Source organism: Nicotiana tomentosiformis, chromosome 11 (genome assembly GCF_000390325.3).
Source record: "Nicotiana tomentosiformis chromosome 11, ASM39032v3, whole genome shotgun sequence".
Taxonomy (NCBI): Eukaryota; Viridiplantae; Streptophyta; class Magnoliopsida; order Solanales; family Solanaceae; genus Nicotiana; species Nicotiana tomentosiformis.
In genome coordinates this window covers 11,507,155-11,526,229 of record NC_090822.1, presented here as the reverse complement: position 1 = coordinate 11,526,229, position 19,075 = coordinate 11,507,155, and the positions used below count along the sequence as shown (strand labels likewise).

Genomic DNA, 19,075 nt, shown 5'->3' with positions numbered 1-19,075 from the left:
TCTAAGTCTAAAATCACCTAACGAAGCTATTGGAACCATCAGAATTCAATTACGAGATCGTTTACACTTAAGTCAATATCCGGTTGACGTTTCCAACTTAAGCTTCTACTTTAGAGACTAAGTGTCTCAATCCACTCTGAAACCACTCCGGACCCGAATCAACTAACCCGGTATATCATAATATAGCTGAAAAGCATAAAAGAAAGTAAAAATGGGGGAAACAAGGCTATAACTCTCGAAACGACCGGCTGGGTCGTTAAATCCTCTCCCTCTGAAATAACCGTTCGTCCTCGAACGAATCTAGAAACATAGATGGTGTCTTGAATAGGTGTGGATATATGCTCCGCATCTCCCACTCGGTCTCCCAGGTGGCCTCTTCCACAGGCTGACCTCTCCACTGCACCTTCACCGAAGCTATGTCCTTTGACCTTAACTTCCGAACCTGCCGATCCAAAATGGCCATCGGCTCCACATCATAAGTCATATCACCCTCCAACTGAACCGTGCTGAAGTCCAAAACATGGGACGGATCGTCAACATACTTCCCGAGCATGCAAACATGAAACACTGGATGCACACTCGATAAGCTGGGTGGCAAGGCAAGCTTATAAGCCACCTCCCCTATCCTCTGAAGCACCTCAAAAGGCCCAATAAACAGGGGCTCAACTTGCCCTTCTTCCCAAACCTCATAACACCCTTTATGGGTGACACCTTCAGCAAAACCTTCTCCCCAACCATAAAAGACACATAACGGACCTTTCTGCCCGCATAGCTCTTCTGCCTAGACTGCACCGTGCGAAGCCGCTCTTGAATCAATTTCACCTTATCTAATGCATCCTGGACCAAGTCTGTACCTAAGATCCTAGCCTCACCGGATTCAAACCATCCTACCGGAGATCTACACCTCCTCCCATATAAATCCTCATACGGAGTTATCTGAATACTCGACTGATAACTGTTGTTATATGCAAACTCCGCGAGCGGCAGAAACTGATCCCATGAACCCCCAAAGTTAATGATACAAGCGTGCAACATGTCCTCCAATATCTGAATAGTGCACTCGGACTGCCCGTCCGTCTGAGGGTGAAAAGTTGTGCTCAACTCAACCTGAGTACCTAACTCTCGCTGCACGACCCTCCAAAACTGTGATGTAAACTGAGTGCCCATATCTGAAATGATAGAAACTGGGATACCATGCAGGCAAACAATCTCTCGGATGTAAATCTCAGTCAACCGCTCTGAAGTGTAAGTAGTACCAACTGGAATGAAGTGAGCGGACTTGGTCAGTCGATCCATAATAACCCAAATAGCATCAAACTTTCTCGAAGTCCGTGGGAGCCCAACCACGAAGTCCATGGTGATCCGCTCCCACTTCCACTCTAGAATCTCTAACCTCTGAAGAAAGTCACCCGGTCTCTAATGTTCACACTTGACCTGCTGATAGTTGAGACACCGAGCTACAAACCTAACTATATCCTTCTTTATCCGCCTCCACCAATAGTGCCGCTTTAAATCCTGGTATATATTCGCGGCACTCGGATGGATAGAATACCGCGAGCTGTGAGCCTCCTCAAGAATCAACTCCCTGAGCCCATCTACATTAGGCACACATATCCGGCCCTGCATCCTCAACATGTCATCATCACCAATAGTCATATCCCTAGCATCACCTCTCCGAACCATGTCCTGAAGAACGAGCAAGTGGGGGTCATCATACTGACGCTCCCTGATACGGTCATAAAGAGAAGACCCAAAGACCATGCAAGCCAACACCCGACTCGGCTCCGAAATATCCAATCTCACAAGCTGGCCCGCCAAGGCCCAAATATCCAGTTACAAAGGTCTCTCTGTTGCCGGATGCTAAACTCCCCAAACTCTCCGTCCGGGGACTCAAAGCATCAGCCACCACATTGGCCTTCCCCGTATGGTACAAAATAGTGATATCATAGTCCTTAAGAAGCTCCAACCATCTCTGTTGACGTAAATTATGATCCTTCTGCTTCAACAGATACTGCAAACTCCGGTGATCCGTATAGATCTCACAATGAACCACATACAAATAATGATTCCAAATCTTCAAGGCGTGAACAATGGCTGCTAACTCAAGATCACGGACAAGATAGTTCTTCTCATGGGTCTTCAACTGGCGCGAGGCATAGGCAATCACCTTACCTCCCTGCATCATAACACATCCAATACCTACCCTCGAGGCATCATAATACACGGTGTAAGAACCTGAAGCTGATGGCAGAACTAACACTGGAGCTGTGACCAAAGCAGTCTTGAGCTTCTGAAAGCTCTCCTCACTCTCATCCGACCACCTGAATGGAGCACTCTTCTGGGTCAATTTGGTCAAGGACGATGCAATAGATGAAAATCCCTCCACAAAGCGATGGTAATAACCCGCCAAACCAAGAAAGCTCTTAATCTCCGTGTCTGAGGACGGTCTAGGCCAACTCTGCATCGCCTCTATCTTCTTCGGATCCACCTGAATATCCTTCTTCTTCATAAATAGGACCGGTGCACCTGAAGGGGACACACTAGGCCGAATAAACCTCTTATTAAGGAGTTCCTGAAGCTGTTCTTTCAACTCCTTCAACTCCGTCGGTGCCATACGATACGATGGAATAGAAATGGGCTGAGTGCCCGGCACCAAATCAATACCAAAGTTAATATCCCTTTCAGGTGGCATGCCCGGCAGGTCTGCAGGAAACACTTTCGGAAAATTACGTACCATTAGAACAGAATCAATGGCAGGAGTCTCTGCACTAACATCCCTCACAAACACCAAATAAGATAGGAAACCCTTCTCAACCATACGCCGAGCCATCAAATATGAAATCACCCTACTAGGTACATAATTTATAGAACCGCTCCACTCAACCCTCAGAAATCCTGGCATCGCCAATGTCACAATCTTAGCGTGACAATCTAGAACAACATGACATGGAGATAACCAATCCATACACAATATCATATCAAAGGCAACCATACTGAGCAACAAAAGGTCCGCTTGGGTCTCCAGACCCCTAATTGTCACCACACATGACCGATATACGCGGTCCACAATAATAGTATCGCCCACAGGAGAAGATACATGAACAGATGAAACTAAATACCCACGGGGCATATCTAGAAAATGGGCTAAATACGAGAAAACATATGAATACGTGGAACCAGGATCATTTAATACAGAGGCATTTCTGTGACAAACTGAGACAATACCTGTAATAACATCATCTGAAGCAATAACATCTGGTCTGGCAGGGAGGGCATAGAAACGGGCCTTACCACCCCCTGATCTGCCTCCCTATCTCAGGCGACCCCTAGCTGACTGGGCTCCGCCCCTAGCTGGTTGAGCGGGTGGTAGAGGAACTGGTGCTGGAGCCATCAGCCGGGTACTCCACTGTGGAGTCCCACCCAATAGCCTAGGACAGTCTCTCATAATGTGACCAAAATCTCAGCACTCGAAATAACCCCTCCTCTGATGAAACTGCTGCTCCTGATACCCAAAAGAACTACCCGAGGACACCTGAGCGGGCCGGGCATGATGAGAACTCTGCACTGGTAGTGAACTGAATAATGACTGGCCCTGCTGATGACTATGAGAACCATGGCCAGATGATGCACCACGGTGAAATGGCCGAGATGACGGAGCCTTTCTGAAATGACGACCTCTACCATGCTGGAACTGACCCCCAAAAGGAGAACCGCTGAATCCACCCTGACCACGAGGCCTCTTGGCCTCCCTCTCAACCCTCTTCTGACCGCGACCTATCGCAATCTGCCGAGCAATGTCGACAACCTCATCAAAGGTAGCACCAGACACCCTCTCTCTGGTCATGAGCAACCGTAGCAGAAAAGTAAGACCATCTATAAACCTCATGATCCTTTTCCTGTCTGTGGGAACCAACCGGATAGAATGATGGGCCAACTCCGAGAATCGCATCTCATACTGCATCACAAACATATCGCCTTGGCGAAGCTGCTCAAACTGTCTGCACAGCTCCTCTCTGCGGGACTGATGCACGAACTTCTCCAAAAAGACCACGAAGAACTGTTGCCAAGTAAGGGGTGTTGCGCCAATAGTCCTACGCCTCTCGTAAGTCTCCCACCATCTGAGTGCTTCCCAGAAAACTAAAAAGTAGTGAATGAGACCCTACAAGTCTCTAGAATACCAGCTGTAGGGAATATCCTCTGACATCTATCTAAGAAGTCCTGGGCATCCTCTCTCTCTGTGCCACTGAAAGGTGGAGGCTGGAGTCTCCCAAACCTCTCCAACCTACGCTGATCATCCTCGGGCATAGCAGGAACCACATAATCCTGGGTAGCTGCAATCGACTGGGCTGGTGGTGCATCCGGTATCTCGAGTCCCTGAACAACCTGCTCGGGTGTGCGAGCGGCGGGAGTCTGAGTGCCTCCCACGACCTGAGAAGTGGCTGCGGCCGTCGAGATAGAGAGCGCCTGAGCAAGGACGGTACACACTGTCAGAATCTGAGCTAAGGCCTCCTGAAGGCCTGGAATCACAATAGGCATAGGTGGTGCCTAAGCTAGTGCATCAACAACTGGTACCTGGTCATGATCTGGGACAACTGGTGGATCTGCAGGTACTGCCCCAGCTGTTGTACGGGCTACACCTCTGCCCCTACTACGGCCTCTACCGCGGCCTTGGCCTCTCATGGCCCTGGCTGGTGGTACTGGTGGCTGGCTCTCCTGACTGGTAGCATGAGTCCTCACCATCTGTGAGAGAATGAAACAACAAGTGTTTAATTACCAAAATAAACAGATTCGCACGACAAGAATCCAATAATGTGAAATTTTCCTAAGGGTTCTGCAGCCTCTCGAAGATAAGTACAGACGTCTCTGTACCGATCCACAAGACTCTACTAACCCGCTCATGACTCGTGAGACCTATGTAACCTAGGGCTCTGATACCAACTTGTCACTACCCAAAACCTAACCCACTGTTATGGCACCTATCGTGGTACTAGGAAAGCCGACCTTTCCAAGACTCTTTCAAAATTTTAACAGAAGTGAATTAAGATATTTAAAATATCCAGAGTTTTTCATAAATACGGGGTAAGACCCAAACAAAAACATAAGTGCGGAAAAATAGCCCAACATCAGGGTGTCACTAAGTCATGAGAATCTAGATAACCAAACTAATACAACCAGTGTCTAAGCATCAATGCAAGACAGAAAGAAATATATAGATGGAGAGACAAGGTCCTGCGGACGCCAACAGCTACCTCATAGTCTCCGGTACTCGATCGCGCCCGAACTCAACGACCTCCGTGATCAAACACTCCTTGATTTGCACATGAAGTGCAAGGTGTAGCATGAGTACAACCAACTCAGCAAGTAACAGAAATAAATAAGGAACTGAGAAGCAGTGACGAGCTATACAGTACAGTTCATTTTAAAAGTTTTCAGTAAAGAGTGAATATGTTTTCAAATCCTGTGGTATAGGTCAAATCAGTTCGCGCTCATGTAAGACAGATATGAATCTTTCGGAAGTTTCGCAACAACAACAGATAACAACTGAGAACAAAAATAAATAAAAGCAAGTACAACCTCTCAAGGCAGCAGTCACTCAACCCATTTCAACAGCTCACAATCTAGGCTCTCAGCCCTCAACACACACTCTCAATAGGTACCTGAGCTCACTAGGGGTGTTCATACTCATGAGGGGCTCCTACAGCCTAAGCGCTAATCCGCACGGATAACTCGCGTGTTTTACGGACCACTCACGTGCTATAATATCATATCTGGATCCGTATGGACAACTCACGTACTGCACGAACAACTCACGTGCCATAGTATAAACATAAGGATCTGTACGGACAACTTACGTGCTATATAATAATACCTCACAACCAGGCCCTCGGCCTTACTCAGTCATGAACCTCTCTAGTCTTACAGCTCTAAATAAAGAAAGGAAAAACAATCCAAATCAAAGTGTTACAGTATATCATCAGGGAAAACAAATAATAGAGACTGAGGTAAATATGTACATAAATCACTATGACTGAGTATAACTACCATGAGCAGAAATATAGCCTAAGCATGATTTCTAACATGAAAAACAGTCAAGTTGTAGTAGAGAGGAATGCATATAAACACAATTAAAGGCTATAAGACTTCACAGTCTCCCGGGACGGACCAAGTCTCAATCCCTCACGGCATACATCCACACGCCCGTCACCTGGCATGGGTGCTACCTCCAAACAGTCACATCATACCAAACTTCGGGTTTCATACCCTCAAAATCAGATTTAAATTTGTTATTTACCTCAACAACGTAGAACTCCTACTCTGGAATGCTCTTTCCCCTCGATTCGATCTCTAAATGTTCCGAATCTATTCACAATCAGTACAATACCATAAATTTATGCTAAAGGAATGAATTCCACAAGAAAAATACAAAATTAGACTCTAAACTCGAAATTGGCTCAAACCCGGTGGCCCCCGGGCCCACATCTCGAAATTCGACCAAAGTCATAAAACCCGAAAGCCCATTTTCTCACGAGTCTAACCATACTAAATTTACCAAAATCCGACATCAAATGACCATTCAATTCCCCAAAATTAACTCTCCAAATCCCTAGCCTAAAACCCCCAAATTTCACCTCACAAACTCACCAACTAGGTGTAACATCAGTAGGGAAACATAATCATTGAAGAAAAATAGACACAAGGATCTTACCTCAAGAATTCCCCTTGAAAAACCCTCTCAAAATCTTTAAAATCCGAGCTCAAAATGTTAGAAATGGTGAAAAATCTCGAAACCTCGCATTTATGTATTCTTCCCAGGTCTTCCGCACCTGCGGCCCAAATCCCGCTTTTTCGGTCCCGCTTTTGCTGTTGAAAGTCTGCTTCTGCGGAAATCACTAACTTCTCCAGCTACCGCACCTGCACACTCATTTTCGCTTCTGCGAAAGCTCTTCTGCGCAATAGGTCCGCATCCGCGGCCTCGCAGGTGCGGAAAGAACCTCGCACCTGCGACCACTACCAAGCCTTCTCCTTTTCGCTTCTGCGGGCTCGCACCTGCAGTTCCCACTCCGCAGGTGCAATTACTACAACAACAACAAAACTTCAGCTACTTCCTCAACTTACTTCCAAGTCCGTTAACCACCCGAATTCAACCCAAGCCCCCCGGGACCTCATCCAACCATACCAACAAGTCATATATCAACATACAAACTTAGACAAATCATCGAATCACTCAAAACAACATCAAAACACCAAATTACCCTCAGATTCAAGCCTAAGAACTTCTAACCTTCTAAATTCGACAATCGATGCCGAAACCAACCAAACCACGTCCGAATGACCTCACATTTTACACACACGTCATAAATGACACCACAAACATACTCTAACTTCTGAAAATCCATTCCGACCCTGATATTAAATTTTCCACTGCCGACCGAAATTGCCAAATTTCTTACTTTTGCCAATTCAAGCCTAATTCCACTATAGAATTCTAAATTATATCCCGGACGCGCTCATAAGTCCAAAATCATCTAACGAAGCTAATGGAACCATCAGAATTCAATTCCAAGATCGTTTACATATAAGTCAACATACGGTTGACTTTTCCAACTTAAGCTTCTACTTTAGAGACTAAGTGTCTCAATCCACTCTGAAACCACTTCGGACCCGAAGCAACTAACCCGGTATATCATAATATAGCTGAAAAGCACAAAAGGAAGCAGAAATGGGAGAAACAGGGCTATAACTCTCGAAACGACCGGCCGGGTCGTTACAACAAACTAACATAACACATGACCATGTAATCTAATCGTCGATGGCAGACTTCACCACTTAGGGTGAAGCCATAAAACACATCATCTGATAACCCATAATACCCCTACTCCATAACTGTCATAATCATGCATTGTAATTCAACTAAATTCTTCATGCGCTCATGTGGACCTAGTCCTAAAATACTTCAAATCATTTGCTAAGAACATATTCATCCTTGTGACAGTCGTGCGAACTTCCTCAAGCGATCTGAACTCAAACTACATCACATACACATCCCACTGGTAGAAAGAAAACTCTTCACATAAATATCATAAGGATTACACAACCTCAGAACATCCCGTAGGAGATAACCCACCTACTTAGTCTCAAATTGGCATCTCTTGATGATCCTATCATGGTTACAACCATTATGCAATCATTAAATCCTCCCAAGTCTGAACTCGTCAACAAGACATAAGAATCTACTTCATTCCATAATGAACAACTAAAAGATCCCTAACACACTCATAACTCAAGACTCCACAAGACAGAGATCAAGCATCCATAGTCCTTTCACATCCCAAGCAAAAGTCCTCTCATAACATCCAAAATTATCTAATCTTAGTCCTTAGTCACATAATACTCATCATATCGCTATCCAATCACTCGATGAGCCATCACCCACTCCTAGGGACAATAACAGATGTATAAGTCTAAAAGCACATACTCACACAACTGAAACCACCGAGATCAAGCCGTAGTATGAACCTGGCCTCGAGCCCTCCAGATTGGCCTATCACCAAAACACAATAAACACATCTCACACCTCTTCCATGACATTACAAGCCATCGATGCATAATTGATACCAAGTGATCTACACGACACACAACTGGATGGAAGGAATTCAAAGAGATACGCTTCAAGCTGAATCAATACCGCACGATAAGAAAAGAAAGATGAAAAATTTCCTACATGCCCTGTATCCTCTATAAGATAAGTATGGACGTCATCATACTGATCCGTAAGTCTCTACTAGACACTTGCTCATGACTCGTAGAACCTATGAACCTAAAGCTATGATACCAACTCGTCATGACCCAAAATTCACCTAGTCGTGATGGCACCTAACCCAACCCGCTAGGTAAGCCAAACAACATTCAACACAATTCTAATGAAAGTAATAATAAATCAATACGTGAAATAACTAAATTTTCATATAATAACCCAAAAATTGGTAGTACAAGTCATTACCCACTAAGACTTATATTTATAAAGTTGGGATAAAAATAAATATAACATATATATGGAAATACATAAATAGATTACAAATCGAAAACTACCAAGGATAAGTGGTAGCTATATCCGGGAAAAGAAAATAGGTATATCTTCAATGCCAGCTCACGCTATCCATTACAACATCAGCTCAAAGATCTGCATGTAAGGTGCAGAAGTGTAGTATGAGTAAAACCGACCCCATATACTCAGAAAGTATCATAACTAACCTTGGCGAGGTAATAGTGGCAAGAATTATTAGTGATACGCGCCAAATAATCTGTACAGTTCATAACTCCAACAAGTGTAGAACAATAATATGATCAAGTCATGAATCGTAGATAAAACCACCTTGGTGCACATAATAACATAGCGTACTCTCCTCAGTTAACAATCCAGCATATAAAGAAGATATGAAAATAAATCAGGTAAACAACCAAGGAAATTGCAAGTAAAGATGCAATGCAATAACCAAATCAACACTAGCCAGTTTTTCCTTAGAATTTCAATAATCGAACCAACCCACTGGTCAACTGTCCTCAAACCGCATGTACACCATCAAGAAGGAACATGAGAGGGTGACCCTAGGGGGATGGATCCATATCCACACGTTGCACAGACAACTCACGTGCTGCACAGACAACTTATGCACTAATAATATCAACTGCACGAACAACTCAAGTGCCAATAATATCAATATCTTGGATTCGCATGGACAACTCACATGCCAATATCACAAGCTGTCTGGCGTGGTCACAGAATCAATATCACAATCCGCCTGGAATGTTCAAATGCTCAATATCACAATTCGCTTGGCGTGGTCACATCACAATTCACCCGACGTGGTCACAAGCTTAATATCACAATCTGCCTGGCATGGTCACATGCTACCAATCCAAATCCATATCACACAGAAAACAGATATACAGGAATACATGTAAATGATAAATGAATATCAAATTTCATATTCCTGGTCTTATATAAGTGACATGGTAAGGTGTATGCATGTGCAAAGTGTGCTATTACAGTTCAATAAGCCAAATACATTACGAAAGTAGTAATTATCAAGTTCAATCAGGAGATTAACCTCTATGTAACTTCAAATATAGCTCAAATAGCTCATAACATGGGTTCAATTATAAAAGCCATAATATCATGAAGCTTAGCAATCAATCCAAGGAATATCATAGCCTAAACACTACAAAGAGCATGAAAAATACCTTGGTGCACGCACATGGGCTCAACCCCACACATGGGCGCCACCCATGGTGCGTAGTTATCACAAATAACTCAGGCAACTAGTGCCTTAACCAAGTTTAGATAAGATACATACCTTAAGAAAGCCAAAACAATACTCTGAGAGGCATCGATATTTAGAATACTCTGAGAGGCATCGAGATTTTGGTTATTTCAGGTATATTAAGTTCGAGGAGGTTGAGGGGGCGATGCATAAGATGAAGAGGGGAAGACCGGCCAGGCCTGATAAGATATCGGTGAAATTTTGGAAGAGCGCAAGCAAGGCATGTATGGAGAAGCTAACTGGGTTATTTAATGTCATTTTTAGGACGATAGAGATTCCTGAAAAATGGAGGCGTAGTACAATGATTCTGTTGTACAAGAATAAGAGTGATATTCAAAATTGCAACAACTATAGAGGTATCAAGCTGCTTAGCCACGCAATGAAGATTTGGGAGAGGGTCATGGAGATGAGGGTAAGGAGGGGGTTATCTATTTTTTAGAACCAATTTAGTTTTATGCCGAGACGATATACTACAGAAGCCATTCATCTTGTTAGGATATTGGTGGAGCAACATAGGGAGTGGAAGAGAGGCTTACATATGGTGTTTATTGATCTAGAAAATACTTACGACAAAGTTCTGTGGGAGGTTCTATGGAGATATTTGGAGGAAAGACGTATACCAATAGATTATATTAGGTCGATTAAGGAAATGTACAATAGGGCCAAAACCTGGTAAGGGCAGTGGGAGAAGACTCGGGGTACTTCCCCAGTAGTTATAGGGTTGCATTAGGGATTAACTCTAAGCCCATTTCTCTTTGCCTTGGTGATGGATGTATTGATGTGGAATATCCAAGTAGAGGTTCCATGGTGTATATTATTTGTGAATTACATAATATTGATTGAGACCCAAGCAGAGTCAACGTGAGGTTGGAGGTTTAGAGAAAGACCCTGGAGTCTAAAGGCTTCAAGTTGAGTAGGACTATGACGGAGTGCCTGGAGTACAAGTTCAGTGATATAACTCATGAGGAAGATGTGGAAATGAGGATTGATACACAATCTAAGGAAATGGGGAGATTGAAGATGATGTCACACATCGTGTTAGAGTAGGGTGGATGAAATGGAAGCTCGCATCCGGTGTCTTGTGCGATAAGCGGGTGCCAACAAAACGTAAATGTAAGTTCTATAGAGTGGTTGTTAGACCATCTATGCAGTATGGAGTGAAGTGTTTGCCTGTCAAGAACTCTCACGCTTAGAAGATAAAAGTAGTAAAAATGAGGATGTTGAAGTAGATGCATGGGAAAACTAGGAGAAATATGATCAGGAGCAAACTTATTCGAGACAAGTGGAGTGGAATCTATGGATGACAAGATGAGAGAAGTAAGGCTGAGATGGTATGGGCATGTAAAGAGGAGATGCATAGCTGCCCCAGTGAGAATGTGCAAGAGGTTGGCTATTATGGGTCTAAGGAGAGGTAGGGGTAGGCCAAATAAGTATTGGGGAAAAGTTATTATAAAATACATGGTATATCTCCAGCTTACCGAAGACATGACCCTAGATAGGAAGATATAGAGATCAAATATTAGGGTAGAATGTTAGTAGGCCGTCGAGTTTGGGTCATCATATCTGATCCATTTCTCCTATCTTAGTATTAGTGTTGTCATATTTGTATTTTTCTTATTCTGCAATTTGCATTATTATATGTTGTTCCCATTGCTTCGATTTTCTTATTACTTTATTATTTTGTTGTTGATGATGTTCTTGTCGTTATTATTTTTGACATGGCTTCTGCATTACTATTCTCTTTTTCAAACCTGTTGTGAATTGTTTTTATTGAGGCGATGGTCTTTCGGAAATAGCCTCTATACTTACACAAGGTAGGTGTAAAGTCTGCATACACTTTACCCTCTCCAGACCCTATAATATGGGAATACACTGGGTATGTTGTTCTTGTTGTTGTAAGGTGTTTGATGAATTCCTTAAACAAAATTTTCAATAGGTTTTGCAAAGTCTGAGTATTGAGCCTTCTTTTAATGACAATTGGAGTAAATCCTTATGTTTAGGGCGGCTGTTTGGGAGTTTTTGAACATAAATTACATTCGCTCTTGACGAATGCCAACCCCCGGCCAACTTAGGTGCAACTCGCGTTTAGCCTCTATCCATTTAGTCTTCAATTGTACTCTTGACGAATGCCAATCCCCGACCAACTTAGGTGCAACTCGCGTTTAGCCTCTGTCCATTTAGTCTTCAATTGTGCTAAATGGACTTGAATGGTTACAATTAAGGTATGGTGGTTGCTCGTGCCTCATTTTATACACCTATACTAGCTATGTGTAGGGTGCGTCTCACACTACTATAACTCATCAATGCATATTAGAATAATATGATTTATTGCTCTTCACATGTATAATGGCAGTTTCTATAACACCAACTCACAATCCCGAAGGCAGAGATGGTAAAACTCCCCTGAAGAAGAAGTCAAGTGACAAGAATGCACCGTCAAAAGCACCAAGGAAGTTAGAACTAATCAAAAACATGACATAATGCCGAGTGGGATTTCTGAGGTAGATACTAAGGACTGAGTTGCCGCATAGACACAACAAAGGGCATAATCACGTCCATCGAAGCCAAGAGAGGTTTGATTCCAAATCCTAGAGGGAGATTCAAGGCCGCCTCTAGCTATGAAGCGAAAGACAGCTGGGGATAAAGGGAAAGGCAAGGCATCGTGATTGAGTCAGAGTAAGGCTGGCAAGTGGGCCGGTCCAGGCCCGGGACCGGCCCGAGATCGCGGGACAAACGGGCCAAACGGTTAAACGGGCCAGGACCGTTTGGTCCGGTTTTAGCGGGCCTGGTCCGGTCTCGTGGGCCGGTCCTATGATTGGGCCCGTCAGGCCCGGGACCGTTTGGCCCGCCAAGGCCCGGGACCGGACCGGGACCGGCCCGGTCCCTTAGCGGGCCTAGCGGGCTCAACGGCTATTTTTAATTAAAAAAAAAATTTAAAAAAAAACCCGTTGGACTGTCAAAAATAGCCGTTGGGCTGTCAAAAATAGCCGTTGGACTGTCAAAAATAGCCGTTGGGCTGTCAAAAATAGCCGTTGGCTATTTATGAAATAGCCATTTAACCCCTCAACTTTGTTTTAATCCCAAACTTTTTATAATTACACTTTTTCCCTATTTTCAACTATAAATACCCCATCATTATTTCATTTTTTCTTACAAAATCATCAATCTATCACAATCTCTCTCTAATTTACTTCTATAATTGCTACTATTGCTTACTTTATTGTTATAATTTTTGAAACAATTGTGAAGTTGGTGAATTGAAGTCTTCAACGATAATCAATTTCCAACAAGTTGTTCGTCAATTCGGTAAACTCGTTCCATCTCTTAAATTTTAATATTATAATTTTTTTTGTTTTATTTACTTTGCTTGATTAATTAAGATGGCTTATTCCTTAAAAAATATGTTTAGTAAAAATAAGGGAAAATCGAAGAGTGGTGAATCTAGTGGCCAATATGTTCCTCCTCCACTTTCCCCGGCTCCCCAACCTAAATATGTTACCCGTCCTACACCTCCTATTCTTGATAGCGATAATAGTTTATTACAATTTACCGAGAGTCAATTTTTCCATAATATTGCACCCGGTGAACAATTAAACCATGAATATATGAATGCTCTTTATGGTAATCTAACTATTGATGAAAATGATGATGAAGAAATAGATTTTGATGAAACGCAACCGGATGATGATACACCCACTAGTCCTGCTCCTGAAGTTAACCCAACTAATAATAATCTAGATGATCCCCCGTCTGACCGTCCTATTAGTGCCCCTATTTTTTCTAGACAACCTCCTAAACGGGCAGAAACATCTCTTGTTTGGCAATTTTTCACTCAACTAAGATAAAAAAATAGGGCTAAATGTAAAACTTGTGGCAAAGAGTTAGTTTTTCAATATGTTGGATGTTGGAAGTCGGGGGGGACGGGAAGTTTGACTAGACACATATTGCTACACCCTCAAGATAAAGCTAGATATTTTCGTATGAAAGCTTTGGCTGAGGGGACAAGTGCACCTAGTCAGGCTGACCTTAGTACCGGGTCAAATCAATTTCAACCGGGATGGCCCGAGAAAAACACTTTCCGATTCTTTCAAGGATGGCCCGAGATATTTTAACTATTCAAGCTTCAACAGTGGCATCAGAGAGCGCTTTCAGTCAAGCAAGACTTCAACTCGGTGATTATAGAGCGTCTATGAGGGAGAGCTTGGAAAAATCAGTACTTTTCAGAGATTGGATCCGTTCGGAAAGAAGAAATTTTGGACTTGCTGAATCACAACCAGAGGTAGACGAAGCTTACGAAGAAATGCTAGCTGAACTTGCGGAGGATGATGCTTCGCCTGGAAGCGGTGATGAGCAAGCTTCATTTCCGCCACCACCAACAGAAATTCCTCCGGACCTTGAAGGATTTATGAAATTTGTAAGAGATACTATGTAAATTAATATGTAACTTGTATTTTGGCACATCTTGATTAGTTTCTTTTTCTTCTCAATGGTGGTATTAGCACCTTGTTGTGCTCATTCCATAGGGGGAGGAAGACTAAGAAAGATATTTTCATGATTTTTAATGCTATAATAAAAATATAACGCATTGATTTGAATATCTCTTTACAATATTTTTGTTCTTTTATATATCTTAAGCTATACATATAGTATAATATAGTATAGTATAGTATATATATATAAAAAAGCTTATATTTATACTATTCTATAGTCTATACTATATATACATCTCATAAGATATATAAGCTATATTCGATATACATATATATATATAAACCTATATATATACTATCGAATACGGCTTATATAGTATAGTATAGTATAGTATATATATACTATATATATAACTTAAGATATATAAACTATATTCGATATACTATATATACATCTTAAGATATACTATATATACTATACTATACTATATATACATCTTAAGATATATTATATATACATAGTATACTAGATATACTATAGATATATATATAGTAGATATACATGTATATATAGTATATCTTAAGATGTATATATAGTATATAAATCGAATATAACTTATATATCTTAAGATGTATATATATTATAGTATAGTATAGTATACATATAAGCTTATATATATATATATATGTATATCGAATATATCGAATATAGATATATATATATGTATATCGAATATATCGAATATAGCTTATATACTATGTATATATAGTATAGTGTGTGTATATATAAGATGTATATATAGTATAGTGTGTGTGTGTGTGTATATATATATATATATATATATATATATATCTTAAGATGTATATATAGTATATCTTAAGATGTATACTATCGAATATGACTTATATACTATGTATATATAGTATAGTGTGTGTATATATATATATATATCTTAAGATGTATATATAGTATATAAATCGAATATAACTTATATATCTTAAGATGTATATATAGTATAGTATAGTATATATATATATAAGCTTATATATATATATATATGTATATATAGTATAGTATATCGAATATACTATGTATATATAGTATAGTGTGTGTATATATATATATATATATATATATATATATATATACATAGTTTATAAGTCATATTCGATAGTATACATCTTAAGATATACTATATATACATCTTACTATATATATATATAGCTTATATATCTTAAGATGTATATATATCTTAAGATCTACTATACTATACTATATATATATAGTATATCTTAAGATGTATATATAGTATATTTTAAGATGTATACTATGTATATATAATATAGTATATATATATTTTAAGATGTATATATAGTATATAAATCGAATATAGCTTATATATCTTTATTACTATTTTTTTCTCTAACTTCTATAAAAAAAATTTAAAAATACAAAGTTTCTGTTGGGCCCGTTTAGGTCCGTTTGGGCCCGGAACCGGCCCACTTAACCCGGGACCGTTAGTTCGTGGTCCCGGTCCCGGACCGGTTCCAGCATTAAGCCCGCGAAGCCCAGGACCGTTTAGGACCGGACCGCATAGGACCGGCCCACTTAGGACCGGTCCACTTAGGACCGGGCCCGGCCCACTTGCCACCCCTAAGTGAGAGACTGATTCTGACTCGTCTGATGATGAGATGATTATTCCACGCCTGATTACTCTGGTTAACAAATACATATTGGAAAATAAGATTCTGAGCATATATGCATGGAACTGTGGGACAATATAAGGCAAAAGTATGTGTTCCCTCAATTGCTAGAGAAGTCGCTGAATTTGGATGCTACAAAGAACAAATGCCCAAACATAGTGATGGAGATATTGGAGAGAATGTGGTTGCGTTTTGCTTAAGGACCAAATGGAAAGGCTAACTAGACTCTCATGCAAGAACTATATGCTAACTGGGACCCGAATAAGGGTGATGTTGTTTGGATTCACGGGGTGGAGGTCGACTATACAAACCACCAAGTCATCTCTAGTCTGCTCAGCATCTCCTAACTATATGGTTAAGGCATCCTTATCACTCACCAGACTATGATATGCATCAATCAATACATTAGCTAATGACATGAGTTTTTTAGTAGAATAGGATTTCAAATTTCTCTAAACATCCCTAAAATTTACCTCATCATTGCCATCGTCTTCATCATTGTCTGACTAAGCCATCAAGGCAAATATTGAATCATATTCATTTGCTTCACTTTCAACTGCCAACATGGAGCTATCACCTGCATCATTTTCTTCTTCAGACTCACTGAAGGAGTCTCCCCATGCTGCAAGAGCTTTCTTCATAACATTGTTAGCTGTGTTTTTTCTTTTGAAGCGTTTGTCAGGAACCGGGTTCCTCTTGGCTGCTTTATCAGAGTTGTGCTTGAAATGTTCTTGCTTCAGAAGAGGACTGTCCTTGATGAAATGTCCTAGCTTTCCATACTTATGACAGAGGTCATAATTCTTTGGTTTGCTGGAACTACCTCTCTTTGGTATACCTTCATTCATTCGAACCATTTTCTGAAACCTTCTCGTAAGGTATGCTATATCGCTATCCTCCTCACTCGAATCATTGTTTTCAGCTTTGAGTACCAGGTTCTTATCCTTCTTTGGTCCTCTTCTTTCACTGTCCTTCTTTCTCTTCATCTCATAGGTCTTCAGATTTTCAACCAGCTCGCCCATAGTCAGTGTTTGCAAATCCTTGGCTTCAGTAATAGCGTTCACCTTACTCTCCCAGGAGCTGGGTAAAACGCTAAGAACTTTTCTCACGAGCTTGTTCCTAGGAATGATTTCTCCAAGAGAGTGTGGCTCATTTATAATGGAAGTGAATCGAGTATGCATGTCTTGAATGGATTCATCATCCTTCATTTTAAAGAGCTCATACTCAGTGGTGAGCATGTCGATCTTGGACTGCTTTACTTGAGTGGTTCCCCCATGTGCCGTTTGTAGAGCTTCACATATCTCCTTAGCGGATTGACAGGCTGAGATCCTATTATATTCACCAGGTCCTATGCCACACACTAAAATATATTTGGCACGAAAGTTCTTTTCTACAGCTTTCCTGTCGGCATCATTGTACTCTTTCCTGGTTTTTGGCACCATTACAGCAGGTTCTCCTACCTTCTTTGTTGGGACGTATGGACCATCACAAATAACATCCCATAACTCGGAGTCTTCTTCCATTATGAAGTCATGCATTTGAGTTTTCCACCAGCCATAGTATTGACCGTTGAATCTCGGGGGCATATAGGTTGATTGTCCTTCCTCGAGGTTTGGTGGAACAGCCATGGTAAGGATCCTCTCTAGGTGTTAACCTTTTAGAAAGAACCCGCTCTGATACCAATTGATAGAATGCATGAGTCCACCAAACTGTATAGAGACCTGGTCCTATACCAGTTCCCACAGAAATAGCTAATGAACCAGTAAGTAAATGACACAGGAGATTTTACGTGGAAAAATCTCCTGTTCAAGGGGATAAAAAACCACGACCTACACTTGTAGGATTTCAACTTCACTACTTGAGCAATCTTTAGATTACAACCTATTGTAACCTAGGAATTAAACTCTTAATCCCTCACTAACTTGTAATACACCTATTACAAGTCACTTTGCAATACACCTATTACAAAGACTTCAACTCATAACTAACTCTAGTCACGACACAAACTCTAAGGGTTTATGGTTTTTGGAGGTTCCTAGTTAAAGCTTCTAAATAAGCAAAGTATGAATTATAATGAAAAACTAATACAAAGATCTTGTAGGAACTGGTCCGTAGTAGTGTTGTACTTTGTTCTTGATGCACTTGTGACTTCAATGCTTGATTATCAGATCTTGAGTGCTTGAATTATTTCACAAGTGTTCAAGTGATGTTTTGTTGTAATGCTTCTTGTTAATATCCTTTGGATGATGTAAACACTTGGTTGGTAAAAAGCCCTTCCCAATTGGAAGTGACTGTTGCACTGTTTCTGTACTGTAGCATGTACAGTGCAGGCAGTCACTTTCCAGCTGTAGAGTTGACTTCGTACTGCTGTTAGGTAAACTCAAAGGGATCAGGTCCCTGAGTTGATTCTTTTCTATCTGAAGTCATACAACACACATTAGCTTGAGTCCATTGATAGAGATATATACCAAGTGTACATCATGTCCTTTATCTGATTCTTAACAATAAGTTTGTTAGATCATTAAAACATAAATCTAAGATACTTTAAACCTATCAATTACTTACCTTACATTTAGGTGCTTTAATGCAAACTAGACTATATTTGTGCTTAATTGAGTTTAT

The 19,075-nt window shown here is 41.0% G+C and overlaps 2 protein-coding genes across 2 annotated transcripts; both read right to left on the bottom strand.

The window, feature by feature from the left end:
• Positions 1–3,460: 3,460 nt before the first annotated feature.
• Positions 3,461–3,970, bottom strand: LOC138901044 (uncharacterized). The gene has a single exon (XM_070188771.1). The coding sequence runs from the start codon at positions 3,968–3,970 to the stop codon at positions 3,461–3,463; it is 510 nt and encodes a 169-aa protein (XP_070044872.1).
• Positions 3,971–16,962: 12,992 nt separating this feature from the next.
• Positions 16,963–18,081, bottom strand: LOC138901043 (uncharacterized). Its single transcript, XM_070188770.1, has one exon. The coding sequence runs from the start codon at positions 18,079–18,081 to the stop codon at positions 16,963–16,965; it is 1,119 nt and encodes a 372-aa protein (XP_070044871.1).
• Between the last annotated feature and the right edge of the window lie 994 nt (positions 18,082–19,075).

Coding starts and splice junctions, on each gene's coding strand:
- LOC138901044 (XM_070188771.1), bottom strand. CDS start 3,970: ATGTTTGTGATGCAGTATGAGATGCGATTCTCGGAGTTGGCCCATCAT.
- LOC138901043 (XM_070188770.1), bottom strand. CDS start 18,081: ATGGCTGTTCCACCAAACCTCGAGGAAGGACAATCAACCTATATGCCC.